This window comes from Lemur catta, chromosome 9, assembly GCF_020740605.2.
Source record: "Lemur catta isolate mLemCat1 chromosome 9, mLemCat1.pri, whole genome shotgun sequence".
NCBI lineage: Eukaryota > Metazoa > Chordata > Mammalia > Primates > Lemuridae > Lemur > Lemur catta.
Window position 1 is genome coordinate 59,471,951 of NC_059136.1, and position 16,205 is coordinate 59,488,155.

The 16,205-nt window shown below is 51.2% G+C and overlaps 1 protein-coding gene across 1 annotated transcript; it reads right to left on the reverse strand.

Annotated features, from left to right (window-relative positions):
- Positions 1-12,000: 12,000 nt before the first annotated feature.
- Positions 12,001-15,881, reverse strand: KCNS2 (potassium voltage-gated channel modifier subfamily S member 2). The gene is made up of 2 exons (XM_045560707.1): positions 15,495-15,881; positions 12,001-14,861 (listed from the first exon to the last, which is right to left on the reverse strand). The coding sequence occupies exon 2, from the start codon at positions 14,816-14,818 to the stop codon at positions 13,385-13,387; it is 1,434 nt and encodes a 477-aa protein (XP_045416663.1). The 5' UTR covers positions 14,819-14,861; positions 15,495-15,881; the 3' UTR covers positions 12,001-13,384.
- Positions 15,882-16,205: the final 324 nt, after the last annotated feature.

Below are 16,205 nucleotides of genomic sequence, written 5' to 3' on the forward strand. Positions count from 1 at the left end.
CTCATGAGAAACCAACCACAGTACTAAAAAGTACTTTATAAAACACAATATTCAGTTGATGTGTTGAGAAAATAAAAAACGAACTTGAATGCAGCAAAGTTAGAGCAATAATTTATCTATTGCCACCAGTTCTATTTTTTATTTTATAAATTTGTTATAAGTGTGATTACTACGCCAAATCCAAGGATTATGACAGACCAATGTGACCGCACAAAGATGGTGGAAGTGGTATTATTCGTAATGCTCCTAAACTATAAAATTGTGGAATGAGTTTAGTGGTAAGAAATTCACAGTCAGCTTAACTACACATTCAGATGGAGAAGCCAGACATCCCACTTTGTCCTTGTTCCTGCTCTTTCACTATAGTCATGACATAAAAGTTGAAGGCCTCAAGTAAAGCACCTTGGTGGTTTGATCTAGCATTTCTGGAAACGTCATAGGCACTAACACTCATTCAGCAAACATTCGGGGAAACTGTGTTCTAGACACTTACATGCCACAGATATTCAGACGATTGGAATATGGTCCGTGGCTCACCTAGAAACATACCTGCAACTTGAGAGTGCTGAGCTGAGGGCGAACAGGCATGGACAGGTGCTTGAGGAGACTGGAAAACTGGGCACGGAAGGCTTTTGTCCCAGTTCAGGGAAGGGGGCTTAGGGCTTGAATTAGGGCAGTGGTGACAGGAGAGTACAGATCCAAGAACTATTTAGGAAATCGAGCCAGTGGGGCTGGTTGAATACATGGATCTAGGGGGTAAAGAAGAGTGAGAGGTCAAAGATACCCCTGAGGATTCAGCTTGGGCCACCCAAGATAGTGGTACAGCTCATTGGAATAGGAGTGGGTTCAAGGGGTAGGATAATGAGTTCAGATCTGGACGTGTTAGGTTTTAGATGATGATGAGGCACCCAGGAGTGTCCTGGGTGCCGCTGAAAACATGAATGTGGAGCTGGATGAGAGAGTAGACCTGGAAATGAAGAACAAGGACACTGTGCTAAGTGAGGGGACAAAAAGGGACAAAGGATAAAATTCTGGGGGATAGGTGAAGCAAGAGCAATGACCAACAGATTTGACAACAAGCAAGGAGGTATGAGGTGGCGCTGGAAGCCAAGAGAGGAGAAATTTCAAGGAGGAGATTCTGTTAAGACAAATAGTAGATGCTCAATAAATGAGATAAATTAGGGTTGAACAAATAAATGTGGTCAGTAGCTGCTGAGTTTCCACCTGACTTTAAAGCAAACTTTACGTTTGTGTTAATTTATATTATAGAGGTTACGACTGTTGGCTTTGGAGAAGCAAGCTAGAGCCCAGATCTGCCACGTGCCAGTTGGATGGCCTTGGACAAGGTCCCCAGGCCCACATGACGATATTACCCACCTCACTAACTGCCCATCAGAGGGAGGTGCCTAAATAAACTCTGACACAACCACACAATGCAGTTAAAAAGAATGAGACTAATTTTTATCAACTAACATGAGAAAAAAATCTCTGAGTGATATCAAAAAGTTTCCACAATGGAGCAATCTACAAAACCATTCTTCAATTCTCCAGTTATAAAGATGTGTGTTTATAGTCACAGAAAGGTCTGGAAGGATATACTGGAAGGATATCCCAATGCAATAACAGCAGTTACTCTGGGGAGGGGACTGAGGTTGGAGGGAGGAAGTCACGTGGGTTTTGAGGTCTCCCTACAAGGTTTGATTTTTTATGACAAATGTGTTCAACTATTACTTGTGTAATTACAAATTAATGTGCTTTAAAACTACACTTAAAATATTGTCTACCTTCTAATGTTGTGGTGAAGGCTAAAATGAGACAACTATAAAACACACTGTTGCACAATGGCTGCTGTCCTTGCCCAAACCATATAGACCACACCTGGTGAGGACTCCTGAAAAGGCAACAGGAACCCACCTGTGGAGCATCCGCTCTGTGGTTGGCATTTTCTTTACAATGGCCTCTAGCAGATTGATGTTACATGTGGCCTTGGGCTACTCTGTGCTTTAGACTCCTTACCTACCTGTGGGAATAATAACAACACCTATTCACAGAGAGTTGGGAAAATTAAATGCACGGATGCGCATAAAGCTCTCTGAACGGTGAATGTTTGCTATTAATATCAGCATCATATTTTAACATCATCCTTATATTTTAGCTGAGAAGACAAATGTTCGAAAAGATGATGTTACTTAACCAAGTTCTCACAGCTAGTAAATGTGTGACCTAGAATTTTTAATGATCTATGTAAGATTTTGCACTGTCCCACTGGGTATACACACACACACACAAATGGGCTTATGTAATAAAACTGAACAGAAAACTGAATGTGGGCCAGGGCCTGGTAGGGGAGTGGGGAATGGGGATTTATTGTTTAATGAGCACAGAGATTTAGTTTTGCAAGATGAAAAAAGTTTGGGAGACCAACAGTGGTGATGGTTGCACAATAATGTGAATGTACTTAATGCCACCAAACTGCACACTTAAAATGGTAAATTTTATGTTATATGTATTTTTACCACAATTAAAATTTAGAAAAATAAATTTTAAAAAACTGAAATGAAACAAATTTGCCTTAAGACTGCCAGCCTAGAAGCTGGAGCTGGAGCCAAAGTCCCCTGCCCCCAAATAGTTGAACATATTTGTAATAAAAAATCAAACCTTGTAAGGCGGCCTCAAAACCCATGTGGCCCCCTTGTCCAACCTCAGTCTGCTCCCAGAGTAACTGCTGTTATTGCGTTGGCATAGCCTTCCAGCCTCTGGCCGAGCCTCTGGCCGTGGCCTCCCACACTCGTGCCATCTCCCCAGGTCCCCACCTTCCGTCTATCTGTGCCTCTCGGGAGGGCTCCCCTGAGCAGATGTCCATCCACTCCCCTCGCCCTTCCTCGTCTGGCCCAGGGGAGCAGGTTCCACGTCCTGCTTGGTCCTGCCCCCAGGAATCTGGGCACGTGCTCTTCCCTCTGACAGCCCTCCTCCCCGCATATGTCCTAGCTCAGGTGTCACCTCTTCCCCGAAGGCCAGAGAGGTGCCATATTGTACCCAACATCTCACTGCTGGTGCGTGGTAGACAACAAATGCACACTGGAAGTTCCTCTTCCCACACCAGCACATGCACTGGGGTTCCAGCCAGTGAACTGTAGGCCCAATCAGTATGCAGACCTCGTTCTGCTTAGCTAGCCACAAAGAGGATACATTTAAATGAAGGGCTCAGATGTGGGTTTTAGGTTTGGTGTCTTGTTATTTGCTAGAGGATCAGCAACAAAACATTAATTAATGTTAAGACTGTCCCTCTGAGCAGCACAAGGAATACGTGCCCATCCCGACTGCGGGCACATCTAGTGACCTCTGCTCTAAAGCCTAACAGTGTGGGTCTTCTCTACTGGGCCCGCCCCAGAGGAGCTGGGTGTTTGCACAGAGGTTCCTCTGACATTATCCACCTGCCAGCTGGCTCATGCATTAGTCATTACCCAATGGGAGTAGCTGGCATTCTTTCCTCCTTTCTGGGGCTCATTCAGAAACATGCCTCGCAGGCAGGCTGTCCCTTCCAATCTCATTGTTGGTGGCATTGCCTGACTAGCATGTCATGGATAAATCACAGGTCCCTGGGGAGTGGATTTGACCCACTGCATAGCTGACCATGCAGTTTATCCAGCAGGGGCAATGGGAGGGCGTTACTTGTCAGCGTTCACTCCATTCAGGCACTGTGCTGGGCGCAGGAGGTAAATATCCCTGTACCCATGGAGCTTCCCGGTTGGTGGGGGTGACAGACATCATCCAATAAACAAAAAGAACTAATTACACTAACAGCCAAGAAGGGAAAATATTGAATGCAGTGAGACAACGCAAGGGAGAGACACAGGGTGGCAGAAAACATAATTTAAATTGGGGGGAGTGCAGAGAAAGCCTCTCTCCGGAAGTGACGTCTAGCAGGAGCCCAGGAGAGCAGCCGTTTCCACCTTCCCTCCGAGGGTGAGGCTACCCCTCTCATTACCCCCGTGTGCTCAGACACACACACAGCACATGCACACACAGACACACACAAGGCACATAGACATGCATATGGTAACACACAGACACACCCAACAGACATGCACATACATGTGAGCTTACAAACACACACACACATACACACGTACACATGTATACATCCCTCTGTCACATTTCAAACCTGCTCCTGAGGGGCTGTGTGAGGTGCACCCATGTGAGAGCACGGGTTGGGGGGGGCCGGGCATGGGCCAGCCAGCATGGAGTGTGGCACACGGCCTTGCCCCCAGCTGAGCAATGGCTCCTGGCTGATGCAATTCTGTCCCTTGGTGCCTCTCCTGGCATTGTCTGCTGAGGCCAGCACTCCAGTCTCTCTGAATATGTGACATCTGCACATTCCAGTTTCCAGGCATCAAGCTCGTCCCTGAAATACCAGCAGAAACGAGTCCCTCAGACTCAGAAGCGTCTTGCAGTTCTGAAGCTTTGACACACATCCACACGTTCCCACTGGGAAGGGGAATTCAGGTAAATGAGAACGTCAGTAGGCTATTTTGGTTTGACTGGAATTTTTTTTTAGCATGAAAAGGCTTTAAAACAAACACACACAACACAAGGGCTTTTTTTAAATGAAGAAGCTACTTGAATAATGGGTGATCTCATGTTTTAAAATTGGAAAATTACATAGCAATATATTTAAACACGGTGCCTAAGAGCTCACCATCCTCCTCCTGAAACTCAAATCGCTGGCTCCCGGGTTCCCAGGGCAGCGTGAAGGCCAGAGTGGAACTGGTTTCCTCCTGGGCTCCGTCAGTTCCCACCAGCGCCGCGTTCCCGGAGCCGGTCCTCAACTCTCCAATCCAGGAGAGGCACAGAGAAAGCTGTCTGGCTTCTCGCTGGCAGCCAGAGGAAAGCCCGGGGACACCCTTGGGTTTGTGCATTGTGGTTTCCCTCCTGTCCTCCCACATTTTCCACAAAAAGAAAGGCAGACTCCAAACCCACGATGGGCTTTGAAATGACCCACCTGGAGACAGTGGGTTATAATTCGGCCTGGGCAGACCCACAAGTTTGCCAGAGAAAATCGATAGGAAGCTGACAGATCAAAAGTGAGTCATGCCAGCTCTCCTCTTAGGAAACAGTTAGTTGGGTGTCTGACTGCTAACACCTCAGTTCTTTTCATAGTAGGTCTGAAAATAGCTCAGAAGTCTTTAAATGTCTGGAGGCGTGGGCGACGAAAAGAGTTTTAAGTGGAAAAAACCTCCCTGAGAACCCCAATTCTGTTCCTACCACGTTCGCCCAGGCTGTCTGCTCACACCAAACTCCTGGGTGCCCAGGGACAGGGGGACAGACCACGGGTCTCTCTGGGAGACCAGGAGTCTGGGACTCAGGACTGACCATCCCTGGATGGGTGACGAACCTGGTCATTCGGGTGGCCAGGCCCTTCATGCTGTCAACCTTGTGTGTCCTTTGTTACACATCTGCTATGTCCCCACCGCCCTGCCGTCGCTCCTTCCTAAGTGGGCCCCTTTCCCTGTCTCAGAGCCCTGCTGGTCCCATGCAGAGTTTTCACTTCCTCAGCTGCAACCCTTCGTGTCTGTGGTTGGATTCAGTATGAGAACCAGCCAGAGAAGTCACCAGTGGGTCTAAGATCCTGGAAGGGGAAAGCTGAGCCTGCTGGGGGGGAGGGATTGCTGACAAACGTGGGTCAGAGATGACAGCTGGATGTGAGTCTGCGGGAATGAAGATGTGTGTTAACAAGGACTGCAGTGGGGGGAGGGCCTTAGCATGGAGCCTGGGGCCCAATGTGCCAGACACCGTCAGGGCAGTGTTGGTGAGAACCTGGTGTCCCGTCGGGTGTCGGTGAAGGGACTGAGCGGGCTGTCAGGGCTGACCCTGGGATGGCATTTCCCGTGAGGGGTCTGAAAACCACCTGCACCAAAGTCACCTGAGAGCCTTCAACAGTAGATTCCTGGTCCCACCCCAGGAATCTGATTTTGCATGTGGGGTGATGCCCAGAAACCTACATTGTCAAAAGCTCCCCAGATGATTTCAATGCGCAATAAAGGGACTTCAAAGTCTATGCTGCTTAATGACCATGAGCAATGCCGTTTAGATTTATTCCCCTTATATCTAGAATTGTATTGGCAATTAGCTGCCAGTAAATGATCGCTATGGTGAGAAAATGGATAAATAAATGGGGATATGTCCGAGATGACGGAAATTTCAAACTCTGGGTCTGGGAGTACTGAGGTTCCATGAGCAGGAATGAGGAAGGGGCCGGGAGGAAGGCAAGCCGGAGAGAGGGCAAGAAGTGCCGTTTCAGCCAGGGTGACTTCCAAATGCATAGGGTGACATGGGCAGTCGGCTCAGAGGTGGGGAGGAGGCGGGCAGGGGCATGGAGGTCACTCACAGGCAGATGAGTGGAGGCTGCAGGGGGCTAAAGAGCACCGCAAGCTGCTGGGGACAGAACTGTGGGGGTGCAAGGTGAAGAGGGACAGAAGGAGACTGAGGCACCAGGAGGTGGAGGTGAGAGGCAGCATCAACGTCACTCTGTCTGAACATCAGGGAGGAGGGAGTGCAAGGGACTTAGAGGTGGATCTGCAGGGTCAAAGAATTGGGGAGAGCTTGAGAACTGAGGAAAGGCCACTGAATTTATTAATAGCTCTGAGGAAAACACTGGTGACCAGCAAGAGAACAGTTTCAAAAGGGTGGTAGGATCAGAGGTGCATCGCAGGGGAAAATGAGGCACTGGCTGGCCAGGAAAGCTGGGGCTGCCATGGAGACTGCCCGCCCTGGGGTTTCCCAGGGGAAGGCAGAGAAATAGGCTGACAGGGCAGGGGTCCACTGAGAAAAACTCATCCCTTGGCTGCCCCTCTGATGCCAGCCTCCCACAGGGTGCCACCTGTCCTTTCTTCTGTGTCTCCGGACCTTTCCTGGCGATCTTGCTCACGGTTTCACTTCCATCTCCAAGCTGACGACTCCCGTCCCAGGACTCTGCCCGCCACACTCCAGCATCTGCCTGTCCCCAGGCACCTGGGCAGCACGGCTCCGCCTCGGGGAGGATCTGAGTATTCCCTGTCTCTCCTTGTGGCCCCACCATCCACCCAGTCACCAACCCAGCCGGGAACCCAGAAGCCACCCTGCCCCTCCGTCCGCCTCCTGTTGCTGATGGAGACCCGCAGAGCCAGCCTCCTCCCCTCTGCCCCCTGCCCTCCCCGCTCCCTTTGCCTGTACGGTGGCCGTGACCTCGAACAGGCCCCTTGGCCCCTCTCATGCTCCCAGCTGCTGCCAGAGTCACATTCTGACAACATTAATCTGGTCGGGATGTCTCCACCCCAGCGACAAAAGAATGAAGCTCAAGCTCGTGAGTTTTTCAGATGGTTTTGCTCTGACCTATTTTTGCACCTTGCTTCTTAGCCAGACTGACTTCCGTGTTTCCCACATGTGCTGGCTGCCTTTGCCTCCCTGTCTTTGCTCGTGCAGGTCCCTGTTCCTGGAGGAAGAGGTTTCTTCCCTTTCCCCTCCCCCCACGCCCCCGCCATCCCTGACTCCCACCACCACCCTCTGGCCAGAAGCTTGTCCTCTTCCTGTGCACAACCCGGAAGTCCCATCTTCACGAGGAAACATTTATTCTTTCTTTCCTTGTGTCCTCGTTGCCCTTTTCATCCCAAATGCTTTCGGTGGTCTCCATAGCTGTCTACTCTACCAGCTTGCGATGCCCTGGGCGAGCGGACAGGGGGCCCCGGCTCCAGGGGAGGAGAGTGGGGGTGGCCTCCCGCAATACTCACCTTCCAGGAGGCCCCGTGCCGACTGAAAATGCGATAAATCCATTAGAAGGCCTAAAATAACTCCATTGAACCTTGCCTCTCTTCTTCTCCCCAATGTGCTCTCTGCTCCCTTTCCTGGCTTCTCCCCAACTCCTTTTTCCTCCTGCAAGAACTTACAAGGCGCACCTGGCCTCCTTCCCTGCTCCGCTGTATCTCTTTCCCTTGGGCCAGGCTTTCCAGGCTGTGCTTGTGTCCACCTGCTTCTGAAGGTGTCAGCTTGTCAGCTGCAGACACGGTCATCTGCTTGGGAGAATTTAGCCAGGAGGATGGTGACATAGATAAATGAGGTCACAGAAGGAGGAAAACGTTGCCATTTTTTAGACCTACAGTATCAATTGGATGTAACACCCATATAAGGTCCTTGGGTAGAAATGCTAGTTAAAAGTTCTAAAAATAAGAGAAGATAATAACCATGTAAGTGCAGTATTTAAGTGCTTCCCTCAAGAGGAGGTGTTTGTTTTTCCTCTTAATACACAAGGCAGGCCAGAGTGGTGGCTCAGGCCTCTAATCCTAGCACTCTGGGAGGCTGAGGCAGGAGGATCGCTTGAGCCCAGGGGTTTGAGGTTGCTGTGAGCTATGGTGATGCCACGGCGCTCTAGCCTGGGTGACAGAGCAAGACTCTGTCTCAAAAAAAAAAAAAAAAAAGACACAAAGCATCCTGGCCCCAAAATACATCCGTTTATACCCCAGCTGGAGGGACAGCAGCTAGAGGGGGAGCTGAGCTAAGCCCCACTTGATGGGAATGCCAGGACCACGAGCCTCCTTGGTGCTGTGCTCCTTCTTCAGCCCCCAGGAGTCCAGGGCAAGTTCACACAGGTCCCTGCTCCCTTCTGCAGAGTACTGGAAGAGGACACCTGCAGATCCCACCCCTCCTCAAGGGGGAGTTACGTGCTGGCTGGGGAGACCCATCTGCCCTGCACACTTAGGGCAACCTCACAGGAACAGCGGCAGGGGATCTGCCAGGCTCACACAGGCAACCAAAAACAGTGGGCAGAGTCAGCCCGGAAGCCAAATGGGATCAATGCAATTTTCTTCTCTGTTTAATGATTTTTAATAGCAGGAATTTTGACGAGGTATAAATGGGTGTAAATTGTTCAAAGCCCAAAGGAGACACTCAGTCATAACTCTAAAACTGTATCCACTTGGAACAGACACTAGCCCAAGCAGTTTTCTGGTTGCCTTGTCCCTGAAATTGTCATCTATTGTGGCTGACTGCTGAAGAGGAAATGAAACCAAATAGAAGGTTGTAAGCAGTCCCTCTTCTCTGATTACAAGTAAATTAGGGATATCAGGATCTGTTCACAGCTGTAATGAGGATACAGAGAGACATGCAGAAATTCTGTTTCTTACATTGAAGTGAAGAACTTGGCAGGGCTTTAAGGATTATCTAATCCAACCTTCTCATTTTGCAGCAATGGAACGTGAGGCTCAGAGAGGCCGAGTGATGTGCCCATGGTCACAGAGCTGAAGGCAAAACCGAGCACAGCCTGGTCAGCCCAGCGCCCTTCCCACTGAGTCGCCACGGCCTTCGGAAGGGCTCGCGCTCTAAGTCTGGGTTTAGTAATGCTAAGATTGGCTCCGTGTGCCCCCTGCAATATTCACACTCAACCAGCCAGGACACTGAGGGGTTCCCAGTACCCTATGTCCTGTTGGGGAGCTACTTCATCAGCAGGGACAGTGGCCCCTGGTGAGACAGGATGGGGTTGTCAGGGCTGGCCATCAGAGCCACCGAGCAGGGCAGTGTGCTGGGGGGTGGGAGGAGGATCCTGCAGGGGTGTCTGTTTCACCAGGGTTCCAAGAATACATGACGGTGCCTTCTACAAAGAAGGCTAGCAGCTCTAGGTCCTGGCTAAAAAGAGACCCCTCCTCTATATGCATGCAAAGAATAAACATAGCCCAGCCTTTCTCAGGAAATCTGGTCCCCAACTTCGAATGCCCTTATTGTGTTTGCCACTGCATATGTAATTGAAGTGCCTCCAAGAAGCGCAGATAATTTTTTTCCATTTAATCTGCATACTTTTCGAGGCTGGAGTCCTGAGTGTGTCAGTGTTACTGCTCATTCCTGAGTCGAGGCACAGAGATGAAAGTGCAGCAATCAGACACAATGGTTCAGCGGAGCCTGCGCCAATGCTTGCACAGTAGTGTGTTAATGAGCGTTAAAACTGACATCGCAAATACGGCGTTCTCAATTTTTAAAATTACAACTCTGTAACAAGTCATGCTGTTAAAACATACAAGAAATACCAGTTAAGCCTTCAAGTAGATAACACATGGCCTGTACAGATCACCGCTATCCCAAAGTGCATAACAACTTATTTTCTTTGAAATGAGGCAAAAATTAGCAGGTAGTTCAATTACTTGAGTGCTAAGATAAGTAGAAATAACAAATTCAAATGTTAAATACCAATTACTACCTTATGAGCTACAAATCAGCTTGGCACTACAACATGCCCCCCCTCAGCAGCAAACCCCAGGAAATGAAGGGTTTAGTGGAAAACACAAACCTATAACTGATATGCATTTGTGCAATAGATGTGTGTCACTTCCCAACCCAACACTTCCAAAATGCTCATGATATATGTCATGAGAAAAGCCTGCTCTGTATATTTGTCCCAATGGCATTGAAAATAATAACCTTCAAATGTTGGGAGTGAAGCTGCTTTCAAGCCAACAGCTGGAAATAAACGATCTCCAGTTTCTACTGATTCCCCCCCTAAAGGAGGTTTATGGGTCAGTCTGACAGCTTTGTGGCGTTAAGATGTTACCTCATATTAATAGCTTTTGCTCCAAGAACAGAGCAGAAAATTAATCTGACCCTCCCTCCCTGGTTAGCTTCAGGGACTAGAGGAAACTGCTATGTTAGATGTTGTCTTGCAAAGTCAAGCCAAGGTCCAATCGAAAGCACTTGTGAACTTCTTACCTTGGTGGGACTCTGGGGGAGGGGACGATTACTCCCTGCACCACAGTTCGTCTCCATTCTTTGTCGGAATTAACTCCAGCATTCAAGCCAGGTGTGTTGTTCTCTCCCCCACTTATCTGAAGCCATCACTTGGAAAACTCAATGCTATTGGGACATTCTCATGCTCAGAAGTGACTGACGGTCAAGATGGGCAAAGTAACATTTTATACAAGTATATATATATATATGTACAAGAGATGTTAAAAAGATAGTCTCTAAAGCACTTTGGGATTCCTCCAATGAAAGGCACCAGATAAATGCAAGTCATTACCAAAAAGAAAAGTCAAGTTATCCAGCTTTCACATCTGCAAAGGTACCCACTAGGGTACCTCTATTTTTGGTGGTAAACCATCTTGTTAGGAAAAATACATATGAGAGTGACTGAGTTATTCTGCCTCCTTCCTTGTTTCCACTTTGCACAAGCTTCATGGCCAGTGACCATGGAGACCACACTCAGTGACCTGGTACCAGCAGCCTTGGCAAACTGAACAGTCCTCACAAGTTTGTACCATCATCTGCCTTTGGTGCAGCTGGGGCTGATTTTGTTGATTTTATGCCTTTCAGCGCTAGAAACATTGGCCAAAGCCAAGTGTGTTGCCTGTGCAAATTCTAAAAATTAGCCCTGCTCCTCTGATTCAGTGGCTGGTTGCCTCAGAGTCATCTCATCTTTTCTGATGCTTCTGAGAAGCAGGTGTAGACACTGGGAGGTGGCCACCTCCTGCCAACCCTTCCTCTCCATGTGACTCCAGTCTGATAGAAGGATTTGAACTGGAGACTCAAGGGCATAAGTGATGAGTGCATTCATCCAACAAATTGCCGTGCTGTAGTAGCCATGGCAACCGCCAGTACACAAACCTCTTAGGAGATCCTCTCCACACCCCTGTGAGGTATGTGTTATCCTCGATCAACTAAAACACAGAGTGGAACTTCTGAAGGGGAGGCCCAAGCCTTGGATAAAAAGCTTAGGTTAACTCCATGCTCAGTCCCCTGGATCCTAAAGCCCTTTCAAAGACCAAACTTAATGACAGCCATGGGAAAGCCATCAGATTACCATGAGGATGATGGAGCAGGATTATCTTACACAGGGCCCTAGTTCCCCTTCAGAATGTCATATGCTGGTTAACTGAAGGAGGGGGTGCATTTTGGAGAAGGAAACAGTTGTCTTCCTTCAACACAAGTTTAGAAGTCTTTGGAATAGCATTAAGCTTTTCAAGAAGTTTATAATTATTTATCACATTTTATGAAGTAGCAATTTTTTGTTTTATGACTCTTTCCTTTCTCCTGGTCTCTACCCACTCTCCCCCAACAAAAGGCAGGTGGAACGGAAGTAAGAACTGCAGTGTTTCCATCCTGGGTAAGCCACACCACCTTCATGCACGTCTATGTTTTGAGTGTATACTTCCATACCACCAGGTTTCCATGTCATGGCAGGAACTCCAGGGGAATCATAGCATCATCTACAATGTACCGTATCCTAGGAGCAAAATTATTTGAGTAAATCCTGCTTGGAAATAAAAGGGCTCTCATTTTATGAGCTTTTAGAGCAGGCAACAAAAGTATTTGAGCTACTGCTCTTGCTAGCAACACAACACTGTTCACCTCAGGGAGACAATACAACGGTAAACCTTTTTTGAGTTGAGAAAGACAAAACATGACCTTATTTCTAAACATCTTAAAAAATAAATATTTCAAAAACATGCTACTGTCTAAGACGAGTAAAGTTTGGTCAAATGCCCTAGACCAGGAACCTCACCCAGAAAGAATACACGTGTCTACAGTCACCGTAGGACAGATGGGGCTTGGCCATGGAGGAGAAGCTTCAGCCTTCACTGAGTTGGCTTTAAGCACCCTGGTGTTTGAACAATTTAGCTGAAGCCCCTGTCCCTGACACATCTGTTCTTAGAAAAAAAAATTCAGTCTTCACTACATATTTAAGTAACATTCTCTAAAGAGTGACATTTACCAGATGAACATCAGTTTACATCACCTAAAGATGATTGGGGCACCCATGCAAGCCACAGAGCTACAGATCATTTATAAAAACAATTCACAGACTTGCATTGGTCAAGTGTGCTTAACTTGCATTCTCTTTGTTTTGGTATTAAAACTAAATGGAAGCAATGAATAAAGAACTGAGATTTTGTTTTCACGTGACTGTGAGCAAAATCTCGTGATATCCTTGCCGACCTCATAGATGCATTTCCACTGGACAGACTTATGGGGGCTTTTTGTACAGAACTCACAGGACAACTTCAGAAACAGGAGCACAACAACTCACAGACAGTACCAGGCCACAAGCACTAGAATAGTGTACACAAAGAACAGAAAAATTAGCATTCTGGATGTACTCATCTGGCAGAAAGGTGAACATTTTATGCCCACGATACAAAGACCAGTGAGTGTCATTTCGTTGAAAGGTGCAGAGGCATGGTGTCAGACACACCACCCTCTAAAAATGATTCTAAATACTGTAAAGGGAACCTGGGGTGCATATCCCATGCATCTCTCCCCTCTGGGGCTGGGCATATTCCTTACGCCATAACCCTAAGGTGCCTGGACTGTGCCAGAGGCACAAGAGGCAGCTCAGCAATGTGGGACGGAGGGTGACAAGTCCTCCCAGCTAATGTAGGGAATCATTTAAACTTAGTTCACTCGGTGAGCTCCTGCTCATGTTTGTCAGGCTTGCCATGAGGGATTTAACTTTATGGGCATAGTAGTCCCTTAAATTGATGGAAGGGACCTCTTTCATTCCTTCTCCAAAGTCACAGCTGCGCATAGCACTTTCAAGTTGCTTTTGGCGCCGGTAAAAGTGGGAGAACTTATTGAAGATCAAGGTGATGGGCAGTACCACCACAAGGATGCCTGCCAAGATGCAGGCAGAGGCAGTCAGCTTCCCTGCTGTGGTCCCTGGGACCACATCCCCGTAGCCCACTGTGGTCATACTGACAGTGGCCCACCACCAGCAGGCAGGGATGGTGGCCAGGCCCTCATTCTCCTCCTTCTCAATGGTGTAGGCCACCACGGAGAAGATGGAGATCCCCACAGAGAGGTAGAGCAGGAGCAGCCCTACTTCTTTGTAGCTGTATTTCAAGGTGGCCCCCAGGGAGCGGAGGCCAGTGGAGTGTCTGGCCAGCTTCAAGATGCGGAAGATCCGCATCAGCCTCAGGACCTGGGCCACCCTGCCCAAGTTGGCCAAGGTAGGTGTGCTCTCCACCACCAGGTTCACCACCAGAGTGATGTAAAAGGGGACAATGGACATGAGGTCAATAAGGTTTAGGGCATTCCTGAAGAACTTGAGGAAGTCAGGGGCCACAGCAAACCTGGCCACCAGCTCAAATGTGAACCAGGCGATGCCAAAGTGCTCCACGATCTCAAACCTGGGGTCTTCACCAGGGTTGCCCTGGCTGTCAGGGATCTGGAAGTCCGGCAGGCTGTTGAGGCACATGGTGATGATGGACCCCAACACCACGAGGATGGACAGGATGCTGAAGACCCTGCTCAGGACTGAGTAGCCAGGGTTGTCCAGCGCCAGCCACAGCTGCCTGCGGAAGTTGCCCAGGGGCTGCCCATCAAACTTGGAAGCATCGTTGTAGAAAGCGAGGATCTCGTCGAAGGAGGACGTGGTGCTCTCCTGGTCGCTCTGCTCGTCCCATTTCTCCTGCTCGGGCTCCACTTTGCGGCCGTGGTAGCTGTAACTGCAGCAGGAGTCGATGAAGAACTCGTTGATGCCCCAGTACTCAATCTCCTGGCTGAAGGAGAAGACGCACAGCTCGGCCATGACGTGAAGCTTGCCGGTGTGATAGAAATGCAACACGTAGGGGAAGAGCTCCGGGTTGCGGTCGAAGTAGAACTCACGCTGGACGTCGTCGTAGTCGTCGCAGAGCTCCAGGATGGCCTCGCGCGAGTGGCAGAGCAGCAGGCGGCCCAGGCGCGTCTCAGGGAAGCGCAGCAGCGTGTGAGAGCGGAGCCTCCTCTTGAAGCCGCCTACGTTGATGCGGATCTCTCCATCCTCGACGTTGGCCTCCGACACGTCCCACAGGCTCTGGCCGGTCATGCTGGAGACGCCCAGCCGCCCGCGCCGCGCGGGGGCGCTACACCTGGAAGCGGAGGAACCGCGTCGGCCACAGCTCCGGGGCTCCCGGCCCCAGCGCCCCTCTCTCTCTCCCCACCCGTCCCTGGAGGGCCCCGTCCTCTCTAGGTGGGTCTCCGGGTGCTGAAGGGCACTGGGGTGGGGGAGCAGTTCTGTGGGGTTTGGACTCTCCCAAGGAAAGGCTGGGGTGGGTACGTTTCTACTAGCACGGCCGTGCCTCCACCCCCACCCCGGGGGTCCTGGCGATCGCTTTTCGCGTGCAGGGGTCGCGGCCCCGCGGCTCTGAGAGCCCAGGGGGCTGTATGCGACCTTACCCGTGGGCGGGCGGAGGAGACGCCCCCGCCCGCTCGCCGCAGACAGGCGGGACCGGAGCTGAGATACGCACGGGCAGGGCTGGGCCGACTTTGGGGGCGCGTAGCTCCGGGAGGGGGGCGGGCGGGGAAATTCGCTCGAGTCTGTAAACCCGGGCCGGGGGAACGGGGGTGGCCCGGCCTTCCCTGCGTCCGCCTCCCACGACTGGAGCGCCCTCGCCCCCCGCCCGGTCTCCCGGCCGCCTGGCGCTGTGCCCCGGGGCCGCGTGCGCTGCGCCTTACCCGGCGGAGCTGCCCGGGCTCGCCCTGCGCGTTCTGGAAGCGCTTACCTGGGAGCACGGGCGCCCGCGGCCGAGGCCGGCGGGAAACTTCCCCGACCTGCTGGCGAGCATCGCGGCGGCGGCCGCTGCCGGCTGTGCGTGTGCGCGCGGGTGCGAGTGTGTGTGCGCCTGTGTGTGCGCCCGGCGGGCCGGCGGGCGGGGTCCGCCGAGCGTCTCCTCCAGTCTCCGGCCGGGCACGCCGCCGCCGCCCGCAGTTGCGGCAGGCTCACAGGTGGCCGCGTGGTCCCGCCGCTCGCGGAGCCCCCCTCTGCGGATCCGTGCGCCCCTCACCCGCCGCGACAGGCAGGAGCCCGCGCCGCAGGCGGCCGCGGAGCCGGGGCGGGAGCGGAGCCGGGGTGCCTGGGCGCGGGCCCTGCGCTGGGCGCGGCGCGGTGGTGCTGAACGGACAGCTCCGCGCGCCCCGCTCCGGGCGCGGCCGCCGCCCCGGACTCGGAAGACGCCGTCGCCGCCGCGGCTTCTCAGCGCTTCTCTGGCGCGTCACCGCGACCCCCTTGCGCCCCCGGCTCCCGTGCGGGGCTGACACCTTTCCCTCCCCTCCCACCCCCCGGTGACAGCTGTTTTTGTCACCACCCCCAGGGCGCAGGCAGGGGGCTGCCTACGGTGACCTTTCTCGGCGGGGTCTGGTAGGAGCAGGGCTAGAGAATAAGGGGAGACTTGCGCGTGGCCGGGGACAGGGCTGAACCAGAGGAACTCCGGGTT